General features: G+C 37.9%; 2 protein-coding genes across 3 annotated transcripts; one reads left to right on the forward strand and one right to left on the reverse strand.

Annotated features, from left to right (window-relative positions):
- Positions 1–3,717: 3,717 nt before the first annotated feature.
- On the forward strand, positions 3,718–6,734 carry LOC127787267 (uncharacterized). Of its 2 annotated transcripts, none has more exons than XM_052315230.1 (5): positions 3,718–4,139; positions 4,218–4,330; positions 5,339–5,436; positions 6,226–6,400; positions 6,496–6,734. In XM_052315230.1, exons 1-4 carry the CDS (start codon positions 3,947–3,949, stop codon positions 6,371–6,373), a joined length of 552 nt encoding a protein of 183 aa, XP_052171190.1. In that variant the 5' UTR covers positions 3,718–3,946; the 3' UTR covers positions 6,374–6,400; positions 6,496–6,734. The 2 variants fall into 2 exon arrangements, with proteins under 2 accessions (XP_052171190.1, XP_052171189.1); XM_052315229.1 differs by having other exon boundaries at positions 6,226–6,376.
- Positions 6,735–10,569: 3,835 nt separating this feature from the next.
- LOC127787266 (cyclin-dependent kinase inhibitor 5-like) lies at positions 10,570–12,879 on the reverse strand. Its single transcript, XM_052315228.1, has 3 exons — positions 12,321–12,879; positions 11,076–11,282; positions 10,570–10,941 (listed from the first exon to the last, which is right to left on the reverse strand). Exons 1-3 carry the CDS (start codon positions 12,731–12,733, stop codon positions 10,872–10,874), a joined length of 690 nt encoding a protein of 229 aa, XP_052171188.1. The 5' UTR covers positions 12,734–12,879; the 3' UTR covers positions 10,570–10,871.
- Positions 12,880–15,547: the final 2,668 nt, after the last annotated feature.

Here is a 15,547-nt window from a genome sequence, read left to right on the forward strand (position 1 = left end):
AACGGTCCAGGGTTCTTGATCCTTGGATTGTCGCCACTCCCACGCGAATGAGGGTGTTGAGTTTCTTCCGGCAACTAGTCCATCTTCGTCTTGGGGACAGCCTAGGGCTCTTGACCCTTGAATATTAGCCACTCTCTCGCAGAGAAGGGTGTTAGGCTAGAGTTCTTCCGTGGCCATTAGTCCACCTTTGGGGACGGCCTAGGGCTCGTGACCCTTGGATTTTAGCCACTCCCTCACGGAGGAGGGTGTTAGGCTAGAGTTCTTCCGTGGCCATTAGTCCACCTTTGGGGACGGCCTAGGGCTCGTGACCCTTGGATTTTAGCCACTCCCTCATGGAAGAGGGCGTTAGGCTAGAGTTCTTCCGTGGCCATTAGTCCACCTTTGGGGACGGCCTAGGGCTCGTGACCCTTGAATTTTAGCCACTCCCTCACGGAGGAGGGTGTTAGGCTAGAGTTCTTCCGTGGCCATTAGTCCACCTTTGGGGACAGCCTAGGGCTCGTGACCCTTGGATTTTAGCCACTCCCTCACGGAGGAGGGTGTTAGGCTAGAGTTCTTCCGTGGCCATTAGTCCACCTTTGGGGACAGCCTAGGGCTCGTGACCCTTGGATTTTGCGAAGTGTTGGCCTTTGTGAGATTGCTGTTAGACGGAGAGAATCCGAAGTCTTGCCATTAGTCGTAAAAAAGAGTACAAAGAGGTTCGAGGAATTCCCCTCATTGAAAAAACTTCCTTATGTTTTGGATATTCCAGGTATGCTTCAAGGACTTGCTTCCCATGTCTTTTAGTTGACATGCCCCCGGACTTAAGGATTCTATCCCCTGGTACGGTCCTTCCCAATTCGGAGTTAGTTTATTCGCGTCTCGAGGATGACTCAAGTCGAACCGTCACAATACCAAATCTCATGGCATGAAACTCTTAGCGTGGACTCATCGGTTATAGTACATAGTAATGTAGCCTTTCGAATTTACGATAGGTCTTGGAGCTCATCCACCCCCAGTGCGTCGTTTTCCTTCTCTCCGGGACGGTGTCTGACTTCGCTCTCGGAAGCGATCCCGAGTGGGAGACCTCCTATTATCTGACTTGGACTCAACTCTACCCGAACTCATGCCTTCTTGGTCAACGAAATCTTGGAGGTAACCCTGTTTGATAAGCTCCTGAATTTCTTCTTTTAACTGGATGCAGTCCTCTGTAACATGACCATGGTCGCGATGAAAACGACAATATTTCCTTTTACTTCGAGTGTTGGGTGGAGACCTCAACGGTGGAGGACGCCGTAGATAATCCTTATCCTCTAATGCCAGTAAAATCTCTGCTCGACTGGCGTTGAGAGGAGTGTAACTCACCGGGCTTCCCCATGCACCCCCAAAACCCAGGCGATCTGGAGCTCGGGAGGGGCGGTAGTCTGTCTTCTGTTCCACCATCAGCTTTTTCTTCTCCTTCTCTCTTTCCTTCTTATCAGGTTGTTCAGCCCGCTTTACCTTCATCACTTCTTCAGCGTTGATGTACTTATTAGCCCGGGCTAAGGCCTCTGTGAAAGTACGAGGTGGAGTCTTGGCTAAGGACTGAGCAAATGGCCCGGCTCTCAAGCCATTCTGAAGAGCCACCATTGCGATTCGTTGGTCAAACTCATCGATACTTAATGCTTCTTCGTTGAACCTAGCCACGAAATCTCTTAGGGATTCACCCTGGTTCTGCTTGATGTTCACCAGAGCCATGGAAGACTTTCGGTGGCGCTTCAAGGGAGCGTAGTGGGCTAAGAAACAGGTCTTCAACTCTTCCCAGCGGTTGATGGAACGATGGGGAAGGCAGGAGTACCAGGTCCGGGCGTGTCCTCCCAAAGTAGCCGAAAATGCCCGACACCACATAGCATCCGACCCCGATTGCACCAGCATGTGAGAGGAGAAAAGCTCGACGTGGTCATAGGGATCTGTACTTCCGTCATAGAGCTTGATGGAGGGGATACGAAACCTTTCCGGTGGAACCTCCGCCATGATGCCCTTACTCAAGGGTTGGTTAGAGCCGAGGTGGAGCAACTCTTCCTTTCCCTTCTTGAGTTCCTGGACTTGCTTCTCTAGGAAACGCAATCGCCTCTCCTGCGAAGTCCCTCTTTCTCGCGAGGGGGCAGAAGTGGATCCTGCCGCCTCAGAGGAGTGGATTTCTTGGCCCGTCTGGCGGGATTGACGAGGCTCTCGAGCATGAGGAGGTGACTGATGCTCCGCTCGCTGAGAGGGCACCTGCGAACGATGTTGTTCAGCCTGGTGTAGATAACCAGTCAGCAACTCAGTTAGCTGTTGGACCTGGTTTTCCAACCTGGTGAATCGGTCCTCCGGCATTGGATTGGCTGGAGGTGGTGAATTTTCCCCTTGCTGCGGGGCCTCTAGATTGGCTCTGACCTGGCTACGTGTCACGTCTCTTCGGGGAGCCATGTAATTAGTTATAGCTAGGAGTGAAAGTTGTTTGACACTCGTGGAAAGACCGAGGTCCGAGGTGAGGAGTTGAAGTCCGAAGCGTGAGGTAGGGAATGAAGAGGCTAGCGAGTTTGGACGTCGGCCCCACGGTGGGCGCCAAATGATGATGGTTTTTTGGGACCGACCACCACGTGCCACCTCTACGAATGGACCTCGGGAATCGGACCCCGGACTTGGCAATGTCGGACCTCGGTGATAAGACCTGCAAGACAATGGAGTGGCGGGGCTAGGGTCCCCCGGGGTGGACTCCGACGCTCAAATTAGTAGAATAAATGTAAGTAGTAGTAAATGAGAGAGCTGTAGAGCTTGTCTATACCTGGCAAGAGTCCTTGTCTTTTATAGGCGAAACCGTTTTGGGGTACCCGAGATGAGCGGGCACGACCCCCGAGAATCCCGGTCAAGCTGGAACGGGTCTTGCGGTTCGGCCCGGATTTCCCGGGCTCCGCTCCGGAGTGTTGACTTGCCACGTGTCGGTCTCTCAGGTGGTCCGCGTGGCAGGTGAGACTATCAGAGCGTAAGGGCATTCTAGTAATTTCAGTTGATGCCACATCAAAATATGATACGAAAAGATAAACAGAAATTTTGAAAATAATAAAAAATAAAATATAAAGATATTTTTATAAATAAAAATTTTAATATAAAAATTATTTAATCAAATATAAACATAAATTCATTCGTTAATTCAAATAAATATAAATATAACTTATTTTTGTCTCATGGTCAGTTGGATAAAAGAGAATTGCTTCCATCTGGTGGAATATTTTTAACATTTATTGTAAAATGGCCTAAAATGTATTTAAAATTATGAAAATAATTCAAAGACCCTTTTTTAAATATTTTTTAGCATTTCAAAGTAAAACATGTTTTGAAAATCTTAAAACGATGCGGTTTCAATGTTTCCATGCACTAATAATTTAAATTATAATAGGCAGATAATTAATATTTTTATTTTAAATTTATGAATTAAAAATAATAAATTAATTATTAAATTTTAATTTTTATCATCACACAGTGACTAGAGTTTTGTTTTTCATTACAATTAAATTACTCTTTTGATGTTTTTATTTAATTCTATTTAATTAATGTATATCGCATTAATAGTTGTTAATACAACTTAATAAAAAATTAAAATAATGAACTGAATTATAATAAAAATTAAAATTTAATAATTAAGATAAGATTAAAATTAAATAAAAGTGATTATAAATTTAAATTTGGGGGAAAAATTAATTATCGGGTGATTGACCCACAACGATCAGTTCACGGTTTCATCATCTCTGAACAAACCCTAGTAAAATTGTTTCGTTACCCCAAACTGACACAGGTGAAATTGTGGCAATTTGACATCAAATTGCAATCGGAGCAAATCCGAGTTGAATTGGGTTTACTTCCAGTTCCACCATTCGCACGATGTCCAGCTGAAGTGAAAATTTTCGCAGATAAAGACGGCGATATGTGAAGAGGAAAGAGATTTGAAGCCATGGATTTGTACTCGCGGTTTCGACGCAGTCTTTCAAGACCCAAGAAGACGACGACTAGGCCGTCCGACGGTGACGCCCAACGCCAGGAACAAGAAGAAGAAGAAGAAGAAACAATGTTTGGAATCACGGAGCCGTTAATCGATTTCATTAAGACATTCGCTATCGACACCTTCAAAAACTTTCCCGTTCCTGGTCTCTTCAATTATTCAAGATTTCCTTCATATTTTATGTGTTTGTTACTCGTGCTTATGCACATATGATTGGGTGCAGATGAAGAGAGAGGTGATTGTGGCGAAGAGACTGGGGCCAGTGCTGGGAATGTTCGGAAGGATCTGTCTGAATGGCAAGAACGGCATGCTACTCTTGTGCTATCCAAATCAAAGGTTGTCTTTAATTTTCCTTTTTGGGGGTTAATCTTGAATGTGTTTTTTGGTTGTGAATTGTGGGTTTTGTGCAAATAATGTTTGATTGGCAATGAAATTTAAAACTAAGTTTAGTTGGGGGAAAGAATGTTTTGAGCTGCGCAAATTAATTTGGGAGAAGAATCATGAAGCCGTGTTGTTGCATGGCCTGTTAGTATTAGTAAGCTCTGTTAGATTTTCTATGTTTATGGCTAAGCATTAAAAAGATGTGATCGTTCCCACTGAAAATCTAGTGACTGTTAGTGGCAGGTGGTGCTAAATAGATGTGTTTCAGCATTGCTGAAGCCCATTTAAAAGTTTTCCAGATGGATATGTATTGCAAGCACAACAATATAGTTAACATAGGCAAACTTGATTTCATTAATTGATGATTGAAGTTTTAGCATTATAGGTATTGTTGATGATAATAGCCAGTTTTCTCAGTAAGAATTACTAGGCAATTTGCACAATAGTCTGTGGATGTGGTTTCAGAAAGAGAACTACATGTATTTACTAACATTACTAGAAATGTCACCAATGCAGCTATGCTCTGTCATTGAATAAAGAAAAGAGGTACCAGTGATCAAACCTTCTTCCATTTCTTTCCTTAGGAGTAGTGATTTAGGACCTACCAGCAATGTTGAGAGAGTAAAAGAATTCACTGCCAATAAAAAGTAAATAGCTTTAACTTAAACATCTGTAATCTTCAGGAAGAACTTAACTAATTGAAGGAAAGAGAGTTCCTCTCGTTTTTAATTAACCCTCCCTCTCCCTCCTCCTCTCACTGTGTATGTATTTATTTGCACATATATATGATTTTATATTCTTTAGGCCTCTTTGACTATCTTACTGTGTCGTGGTTCAATCATTAGCTTCAAAGAGTTTAATTTCCACTTTTCCAGTTCATTTGCCTTTTTTTTTTTTTCTTTTATTAGTTTGTTCCTTCTAATAGAAGTGATAGATCTAATATGATTTTATTCTTCATTTCAGGAAATGTCACAACTTAGGTTTAAGCTGTGCCCTCGTCATCTCAAGGAATGGATGTTCTGGAGAATATACTTTACACTTGTCAAAAATTATATTGCTGAGTAAGTTTAAATGATTTTCAATTGTTTCTGGTTCAAAAAGATACATGTTTTAACTTTTTCCATGGGCCTTGCACTAGCATCTTCCCTCTATCCAGCATTTAGTTCTTTAAAGAGGAGAAAAGATGATCCTATTCGTGGGAGTATTTAAGCATCTTTTATTTGTTAAAAGTAATTTTAGTGATTGGGTTTGTTGGTATTTCTATAACTAGAAGGTCATAAGTTTGAGTTATGAAAATAACCTCCTTCCAAAGCAAGGCTTAGGTTGCCTACAGAAATGACCCCCTCTCAATTTCTTGCACTAGACCACCTTGCCTAGACTATGAATTTAAGCACACCTTTCCTGGACTGTGCAGTGGGCGTTATTGTACTTGATTAATAAGACGAAAGTCTTAAGTAGGTGCCTGTATTTGAACAATGATTCATCATGGCTGGCCCATTAAGACATAAATGTGGCAAGGATTTCTTGTAGATATTCTTGAAATTAATGTAGTAACTGATGAGTGGATGGCTCATCACCCAATCTCTTGATTTCCCTCCCTTTCTTTCCAAATAGAGCAGTTTGATTGAACTATCTCAATCCTAGGGTAGATATCTCTAATAGAGTACTTGAGAGATACATCGCACATGCTTGGTGTTTCCCTTATCCCCCGATAACCTTTTCAGGCTAAAAATTGATGCAAAATGGTTGCAATTTGTAGACCCCCCCCCCCCCCCCCCCCCCCCATCTTACCTTTTAAGAATTATAAACTCTTTCTTGCTTTGCATCTCTGCGACTTTTTTTATTATCAGATATGAGTTGCGCGCCATACAGTTGGCAAAACTTAGACAGATGACGGCTGAGAATGAGAAGTGTCCTGATACGAGTGGGTATGAAGTGGAAATGTCAGAGACAAAGCAGAAGCCAAATTTGCAGTGCCCTCTTCAAAACACAACTTAAGAAGTGAGTGAGAATGAATGAGCACAGGTCTTTTACTCTCTAGTTCTCCCATGGTCGGCTAATCACTTTTTGTGCATTTTCTGTTTTGTGCTGGTACTGATGTGGTGTTGTGCTGTGTTTAGTTCTATTTAGGAGTTCTGTTTCTCGCTTACCAACATTCGCCTTAAAGATGGAGAGGGCAGCTTGCAACTTGGCTTCTGGGGTGAATGTTTGGGGACCTACTATTGACACCCTAAATGTTCATATTTGACCTTTCAATCCCTGTGAGGTGCTAAAATTACGATTCTAGCTGCTTCAGGTACTGTATGCAAACCAGATTTTGATAATTTGATACAATTGATGCGTTACAGTATAATTTTCAGGCGTGAGAAGTCATAAACAACAGTAATGATGGCTTCCTTAGACTTGGATAGCTAAAGCCATTTTAGTGATGAAATGAAAGTACATGGAACTTGCTTAAATAGTTTTAAGCTTCTTGTATCCACTGGATGGGGTCCTTGGAGATCTATTTTACTTGGTTGTTGAAGCTGAAAATTTGGTTTGGATTCTAAATCCTTTCCTTTTGTTGGGGATGGAAATGGAATGGGTCTTTGAGGCACTCTTGAGGTCACCTCATGGATGGTGAGACATAAAATGAACCCAAGCCATGCTGCTTGCCTTTTGGGTTTCTTTTTATTTTTGGGTAAATAAAGCATATGTTTATTTACAAAGAAGCATGCCTTTCTATTCAAAATTAAATTCCAAAAAACGTATATTTTGGATTTTGATGACTTGTAAATCTAAGAGCTATTTGGTTTTGTGAATTTTAAAAATAGTAATAGTAATAGATTTTCGCAACATTATATTAATTTGTTACAAAGATGTTTTTGATGTCATAACTTTGCGTATCAGAAAACATTTAGGGCTTTGTTTAGCTTTAAAAAATATTTGTTTTCTTATACTTATTAAATGGTTGAATCCTTAGCAAGGAAATAACAAATTTAATTTTTCTTTTTCAGCTTTATATTATAAATTAAAAAACATTAAAAATATATTTTAAATTGAACTACTATTAATTTTTAAAAATATAAAATGTTAAAATATATTTAATTATAAAATTGGAAAATATTTTCCACTACTAATTGGCCTATTATCATTCGTTCCTTTTCTATTACTTTCAGAAAGCTTAAAAATCCATTAATTTTTTAGATTCAAATAATTATTTTTATTATTTAAAAATTAATAATACATTTTCAAATTTTTATTTTTTGCCAAACGAAATCTTAAACTTTTCTCAAAAAAACTAAGATTAATTTTGTGCAAAATAAATAATGAAATGATAATTCAGACCAAAGACCCAAAATTAAAGAATGTACAGTTAATTTAGTAATGGAGAGTGTTGTAGGTAACTTTTGAAAACAATTGAAAAAATTTTAAAGTTTAAAAAATATTCAAATCAAATTGTCAAAATTAGAGATCATACGGTCAATTTATTTGATTTGCCTTTGTCATTTATTTAGATCTTAAATGAAAAATATATACCACTTGCATGATAAAAGATGGTCAAAGTGTTAATGGAAGTAGAGAGAGAAAAGTGTTAATATAAAGAGAGGCATATAATACTATCATAAATATATCTAATGTAGATCTTAAATTTGAAAAAAAAAAAGAGAAGGATATGAGTGAACATTGATACGATTGATGTAAGCAAGGAGTAAAAAGTCTAAAAGTAGCTCTAATGGAGCACCAATTGCAACGCAAATTGCAAATTGACGCTAAAAGTCTCTCTAATGAATACACCAAAATGGTGTTGGACACAATTTTCAATAATCAAATTTGGTGTTGAGTGAATAGTGTAATACTAAATTTGATATACTATTCATCAATACCAAATTTTCTTTTTCATTTTATTTTCAATTTTACCCCTCTTTGTATAACTTTAAAATAACTTATTCCTTCTGTATCTTTTATCACTTTTATTATATTTGTATATTTTAATTAATAATTAAAAATATAAATTAGATTATCATAAAATATTTCATTAAAATCTATAAAATGAGTATAATATTGAATAAATTTTAAAATAGTTTCTTTGATTTAAAATATTACTTAAAAAATGAGATGAATAAATAATTAGGTGGATAAATAATTAATTTGATAAAAGTTATGCAAAAATAATTAATTAAAAATTTAGTAAAGAAATTAATTAGAATAACATATTTTGAAAAAAATTTAAAAAAATTATGACTATCATTTTTAATTTTTTTTATAAAATATGACTAATTATTTTTAATTATATTATACTATTAATATTTATTAAATACTTATTTATAGAATATTCTTTAAATTTTTTTTTTTAACTAATTTGGTGTAGACAAACTAAAATGATGTTAAAATATTTGGTGTAATCTACCGTTGAACACCAAATTGGCGTCCAACATTGGAGATGCTCTAATGCACATGCACGTGAATAACCTAACGAGTGCTTACCGCGTGACGGTGCGCAGGGAGATTTGACTGCCTGGCCGCCGGCCTGCAAAAGCAGGTGAGAATCTCAAATCAGCTCTCATTAGCATGCAGAATAGTCGCTATTGGCTCCAGAATTGACATTCAGTACAGAGAAGGCGGCCAGTTTTTGACAATCTATGTTACATACATACATTGGACATAGTCATAAATTACCCGTCATTTAAAAGCAGACCCTGAAATACCTAAATTTACACGCGACTACCATCTCAACCACATGTTCTTCATCCTTCAGTGATTGACGACAAAACAGGTGTACGTCGACGACTATGATGAAAAAGGTGCATAGGCGATCAATTGAGAAAGGCGGAAGGCAAAGGCATCACCAATGGTAGACCTTCTACCACCGGTGACACCTTCGTTTTCCTTGACTAACAGCGTCTTCAGTCGTAGCCGTCCACCTGCATCTGTCTCATCACTAGCCATGAAGGAAGAAGTTGTGAAAAATATGATCACATAAGAGGTAATTTGTACATTTCAGCGCACTAGCATTCTAGCTAAAGTGTACAATTGATTCTAAAATATATAATGTAAGAGTATAATTAGAATAATAAAAAAAATAAATAATTATAAAAAAAACATGAAAGTATATAAGTAAAAATATATATTTAGTTCATGCATATACATTTATACGTATGCGCAACACAACCGTGCGGGCAGATGCTCCCCACAGAGAGAGAGAGAGAGAGAGAGAGAGAGAGAGAGAGGGGGGGGGGGGGGGGGGGGGGGGGGAGCGTACAACTCTTTGCCATTTTCCAAAATCTCGTCCCATCGCTGTCTTATTAGAACAAAAGCTGCAAAAGCACCATGTCATTTTCTATCTCATTTTAATTTTGCAGAATCAAACAAATGAAAGTAATTGCTTCCCTGAAAATAATGTGGAAACGCAAAGGCACATAGCATATTCTGTGTGGGAGACCAGTACAATCCCCCACCCCCTCAAGCCATGTGAAGACACAACACAAGGTTTCCCCAAGACCATGCAAATCTCATTTTCTTGTTGAGAGAGCAACGGCTCTTTGGTTTCTACCCCTACCCACCAAACAATATGCCCGAGGAAAAGCACATACAAGCTGATCCCATTTCCACTGGACCCTAACTGCATTGCCAACTGACAAAACATGGATATTTCACAACAATCCAATGCTACACACCACAACATCAGCTCACACAGCCTACCCCCCTTGTCCAACAACCAATCAAGTCATTAAATAATTTCCATAAATCTCAATGCCACTTTTGAAAAAAAAAAAAGAAAAAAAGAATGTCACTAACAAATTGCACCACAAGTTGACTACATTTACAGCAGGGGGCTAGTACAACAACCAATATATTTTCTTTGTAACTATTGGAGCAAGGGGTACAATAGCCTTGACAATTTGCTAGTAGAAACAGTTTATAAGGGAGAAAGACAAAGTTATGGTTCCACAGAGTTGGCATCACCACAAGAAAGCAACAGTCTAAAGCTTCAGACCAAAACTTTGCAGCAAACAATCTTAAGCTAGATTATACACACCTAGAAAAGTCACCATCAAGGCTTCAATAGAAAGCACGGGCCACGTATTTCATAGCACCAGAGGAGAAAATAACTTGCCGGAAACAAAATAGAGAGAGAGACAAAAAAAAGTAAATGCGGGGGAGTACAAGTTTTTACCATCAGGGAGCCCCACCAGTGCAAATACAGCAGAACATACAAATAGTAAAAGAAGACAAGAAAGCATTTGATAATTTGATGAGTTCCTACCAGATTACATTGGTGAAGCATTAAGAGCCTAAAAAACCAAACCCATATTTGTATTTTCTTTTCCTTCCTAATTATCTACCCCCTGGTTAGTGTGTAATTCATAAGCTCTGTTATCCTACAGATCATTAGATTACACGTCTTTCACAGCTCAGGTTTCTTTTTACATTTGAATAAGATGGGCGGTGGAAATGAACCATTGCTACTAATCCAGCTGATTAGAACTCCAAGAACCTCAAAACAAAGTCCTGATTACTGATTTACTCTCACCCATTTGTATCGTCCTGGAAGTGGCGAATCATGACGGATATCGAAGTTATACCTGGAAGAAATCCCGCATATGAGTTGAGGCAAACGTAGCAAATTAAGGGTATGATAATTCAATGGCCTCCATATTTAATAGACAGCAATACTAACGAAAAATAACCAACTACCAAGGAAATAGAAACACCATACTTCTCAGTAAAAAGCCTTTGCTGCTGTTGTTGCTGTTCTGCATAAGCGAAGAACTCCTCTATCTCTTGTGTCGTAGGTACGTTTCCTTGCATGGGATTTTGAGTTCTTCTATTTGCTGCAGTTGAAATCGTTTGCCTTGAAGTAGAGCCAGGGGCAGAGGCGTCTGACTCCCTTATCAAACTACAAGGTGTGCTTTCCCTGGTGCTCCTGTTTCAAGATGTAACATTAACCAAATTTTTGTCACATGTCAAATTGAACAATTCAAGATGCCCAAACAGGGAAGGAAAACTAGAAACTTAAAATAAGTTTGTTCAGCTGTTTCTGATGTTAGAACATTTTTCAAGGAAGAATAAAGAAGCAAGACATTTTCGAATATGTTTTCCACTTTTCCTCCCCCATTTGAGTAAAAGTTCAATGCCCATCGTGTAACTTAACTTGAAAGGGCAGAAGAAGTTAAGGTAGCGAACAAATTTCAGAAATTTAAGACGAGATAAAAACAAGTAGAAGCTAAAATGATAAAGGCAAGGAGAGCAGAAGCAGACTAAAGATGAAAACAAGAGAGATAGAGATATAAAAAATAACTTCAGTAAATCACAAAGAGGAGGAATAAAACAAAAGTGACTTTTGCAATCTGAAGCTGCAAAAATAAACCCACAAAATAAAAAAGAAAAAAACTAATCAAAACATTAGAACTAACTTGGCAAATGGGGGGGGGGGGGGGGGGGGGATAGTTTTCTGGAAGAAGCACCCGACGTGACTGGGTCAGAAGAATGTAAAATGGTTCTATCCATGAAGTTCTAGACCCAACATAATTACTTTTCTTTCACTCTACAACGAACAATAAAAAAGAAGAAAGGAACAGGTGGGGGAGAAGGGGAGTTGAGAAAGAGAGAAGTGGCGCCCACATGACCAGTAAGAAAAAGGGTAATCAATAGAACCTTTCTCCAGGTTTGAACATGAAAAGGTTCTCCTTAACTTAAAGATTTCTTTAGCAAAGGTGCACAACAGACATAAAAATTCAACCGATAAAACCAATATTTGTAATAGATAAATCAAATCAAAAAGAAGAAAATGCATGCGAAAGAAGGCGAAGAAGCAAATATTTTTCAACAAAACTGGCTACTTTTTCCTGAAAATATCCTTTCCCTTACACACTTGTTCTGAACAACCGAAGAAAGAACACAGGTGCACCGATATGGAATCGACAATAAAAAAAGAGGAGACATTTCAGGGAAGGAATTAAACCTTTCTCTGCCTTCAAACTCCAGATAGTTCTCCCCAAAAGAAGGCTCAACATCATCAATGCCTTGAGTCCCATTGCCTTCTCCTCCCCTCTCTATAAGTTCACGGATATCCCCTTTCACATTAATCGAGACCGACCGGGAGCAAGCGTTTGCACTCCGTCGTAGAGAGTTAGGGTTTTGCGCGCAACAATCCCTAGCTTGTCTCCTCTGGTCCAGCGGAGCCTTCGGAAGCCTCCGACTCCTAAGCTGAAGGTAAGACGAATCGGAGCTTGCCTGCGGCGGTGCGGCGGCGGATTGAAGGCGCTGCAGAGCAAGTGTCTTGGCTCTCGTCCGAACTCCGATAGAAGACTGCGAAATCACCTCCATCAGCGCCACGTCGCCTGCAATCTTAGCCTTTCTCAAGTACTTGCCCATGTTCCTCTCCTGGAAAACTCTGCCTTCACTCAAGCCTACTGAAACTAACCTTCGAATCCATGGAGAGAGAGAGAGAGAGGACTGGTGCGGGGACAGAGAGATTAGGGTTGGGGAAAAGGGAACATTTTAACAACAGTGACAGCTTTGAGCTTTCCATTTTCTCTTCTTCCCATTTTACAATTCATTTCCGGATATTTTAAAATAATAATTAAAATTATAATAAATGTATTTTATTTTTTAGAAAAAGTATATTTATTGTATTATTACATTTTTAATTTTAGTTAATTAATTAAATATCTTAAAATATAATATATTTATTATTAATTAATAAAATAAGATAATATAAAAATTAAAATAAAATTTAATAAATACACCTTATCTAAAAATAAAATACACTTAATATAATAAATAATATTTTCATTTATTTATTTATTTAAGTCGTATTATTACTCTCCTTTTTAAGTGGGCTCTTATTAAGGTCATTTTTATTTTTGTATAATTAATTAAAACCAAAAAAAAAAAATTTAAACCCTACTGGACATCACACACACAGTCATTAACCATCAACTCAACTATTTAATTATTCTGATATAATATTTTAGTAAAATTATAATAAAACCACAATTATTATAGTTTGGGCAATTCACATAATTTAAATGGATAAGTCTCCACTCCAACAAGCAATTTTTGGCCAGAGTATCTGTCTCTTTTTATAAATCATAGCCTCTCACATCTATCATAGATTAGACAAATCAAAACTTCCCATCGGATGGTCCTCAAGAGAAATTTATTTTTTTACTTTATAAAACGAAGGCCTCAGCTACAGACGACCCCACCCGTACATCAATCATCATAGGATTAAGGAATCTTTTCTCTGCCCCCAAAGTTTCCCGCCAAAGCACCGACCCTTTCATAGGAAACCCTTCTTTAAGCCAATAAATAAATACCCTTTTTATAAACACAATAAATATGCTGGCCGCCCCTCTAGCCCAGTACTATAGCCTCCTCTGCCGCCATGAATATTTTGGGCCGGACCGGGCCCGGTCGGGTGTAATGGACTTCTAAATATCTCATTCTTTTATTTGCGAAGTTTATAAACAAATATATTTCTATTGTTTTATTTCTTAGGTTATTTATATAATTACCAAAGACAATAATAATAATAATTCAATCCGTGCCTAATATTAATAAAATTTAAAAAAATGATTTCTCTACAAATATATCCAAATAAAAAATGCCACAAATATTATTTAAAATATTTAATTATAACATACATATTAATGCATAAATATTACTTAAATTATTATAATTAAATGTTTATATAAGAGTAGTACATGGTAAAGGAGAAACGCCGAGAGAGGATGAAGTCCGTACAAGGATGAGGGGCAATTCATTACAGAGGCAGTGATTTGAGTAGCAGAGCCGTAAGCTGAGATACATTTATGTCACTGCGGAGCCCGTTGCCCATTAAAATCATAAGCACTACCTACAGGTAATTTGCCCCCATGGACACGGGTGGTCCATGATAAGCTAAAATTTATAATATTAGATGCTAGCTTTGATTTATTGTCCTTAGACAAAATCTGTCTCATTTCTTAAAATTGAGGGTACAGAAGGCGAAAAATAGCATAAAAATGATAATCTTAAGAAAAATTTTATTCGCAACCATAAAATTACTCTTCACAATGGCTTCCCACCAAAATTCACTAATATTTTCTAAACTTTCTATTTTACCCTCAATAACCTCGTAGCCACACCCATCTATCTCTCTCTCACACCCATCTCCCTTCTCGAAGATACACACATATATACATGAACACAAACACACATATATATATATAGATCACGGCCATGGTCGACGGCAATTGCCATGGTCATGGCCATCTTTCGTGGCTGACAACGACCGCGATATTGCCATCATCGTCGGGAGAACCCCTGAGCCTCTATTCCTCGGCGACGATGGCGGCATCGCAGTCGCGAAAGATGGCGACGACCATGGTCTGCAGTAGCTGCCATAGCCGCGGTCTATATATATATATAGGCGTGTGTGAGTGAATGTATATAAATACAGAGAAGTGTTTGTGTGTGTATTCATGTATATATTCAAGGAGAGAGAGAGATGAGTGTGACTGTAAGGTTATTGAGGGTAAAATAGAAAGTTTAGAAAATATTAATGAATTTTGAAAGGAAACGACTGTGGAGAACAATTTTATGACTGCAAATAAAATTTCTCTTTATGCAAAAGAAATTACAAAAAAAAAATACATAATTTAAGCAACCAATTTGAATATAGCTACCCGTTTAAAAGAAAGAATTCAAAATCATTCAAACATTTTATCCAACTTATTTGTCCTTATAAAGGGACTAAAACAATTGGGCGACACATTATATTTTTTTTTAACTGAAAAATTCATAACACAAAAAAAAAAAAAAAAAATGTAAACATGCATGGCTAGAACATACTCCAAAAAGAAACAAAAGCACACAAAAAAAAAAAAAATTAAATATAGATCAAAGACGTAGGAACTCAAGAGGTAGAAGCCCCAATAAAGCTACAGGTTATTTAAGATAATTTGGGAAAAAATGTTATAAGCGGACAAAGACAATCCCTGAAGAGACCACTCTCACAAGACTACTATCATATGTGGTGATATTGGGATTTTTAACACCTGTATCTTGTAATCTACATTTCGAAAACTTCTTAGTATCATAAATTTAGGTGGCTATCCTATCAGGCCCAAAAAAGTAGCAAAATACCTTCATGGGTTAGCCTAATTAGTATTGTTGGACGGTCGAGTTCAAGTTGTGAAAACC

Source organism: Diospyros lotus, chromosome 12, assembly GCF_014633365.1.
Source record: "Diospyros lotus cultivar Yz01 chromosome 12, ASM1463336v1, whole genome shotgun sequence".
Lineage (NCBI taxonomy): Eukaryota > Viridiplantae > Streptophyta > Magnoliopsida > Ericales > Ebenaceae > Diospyros > Diospyros lotus.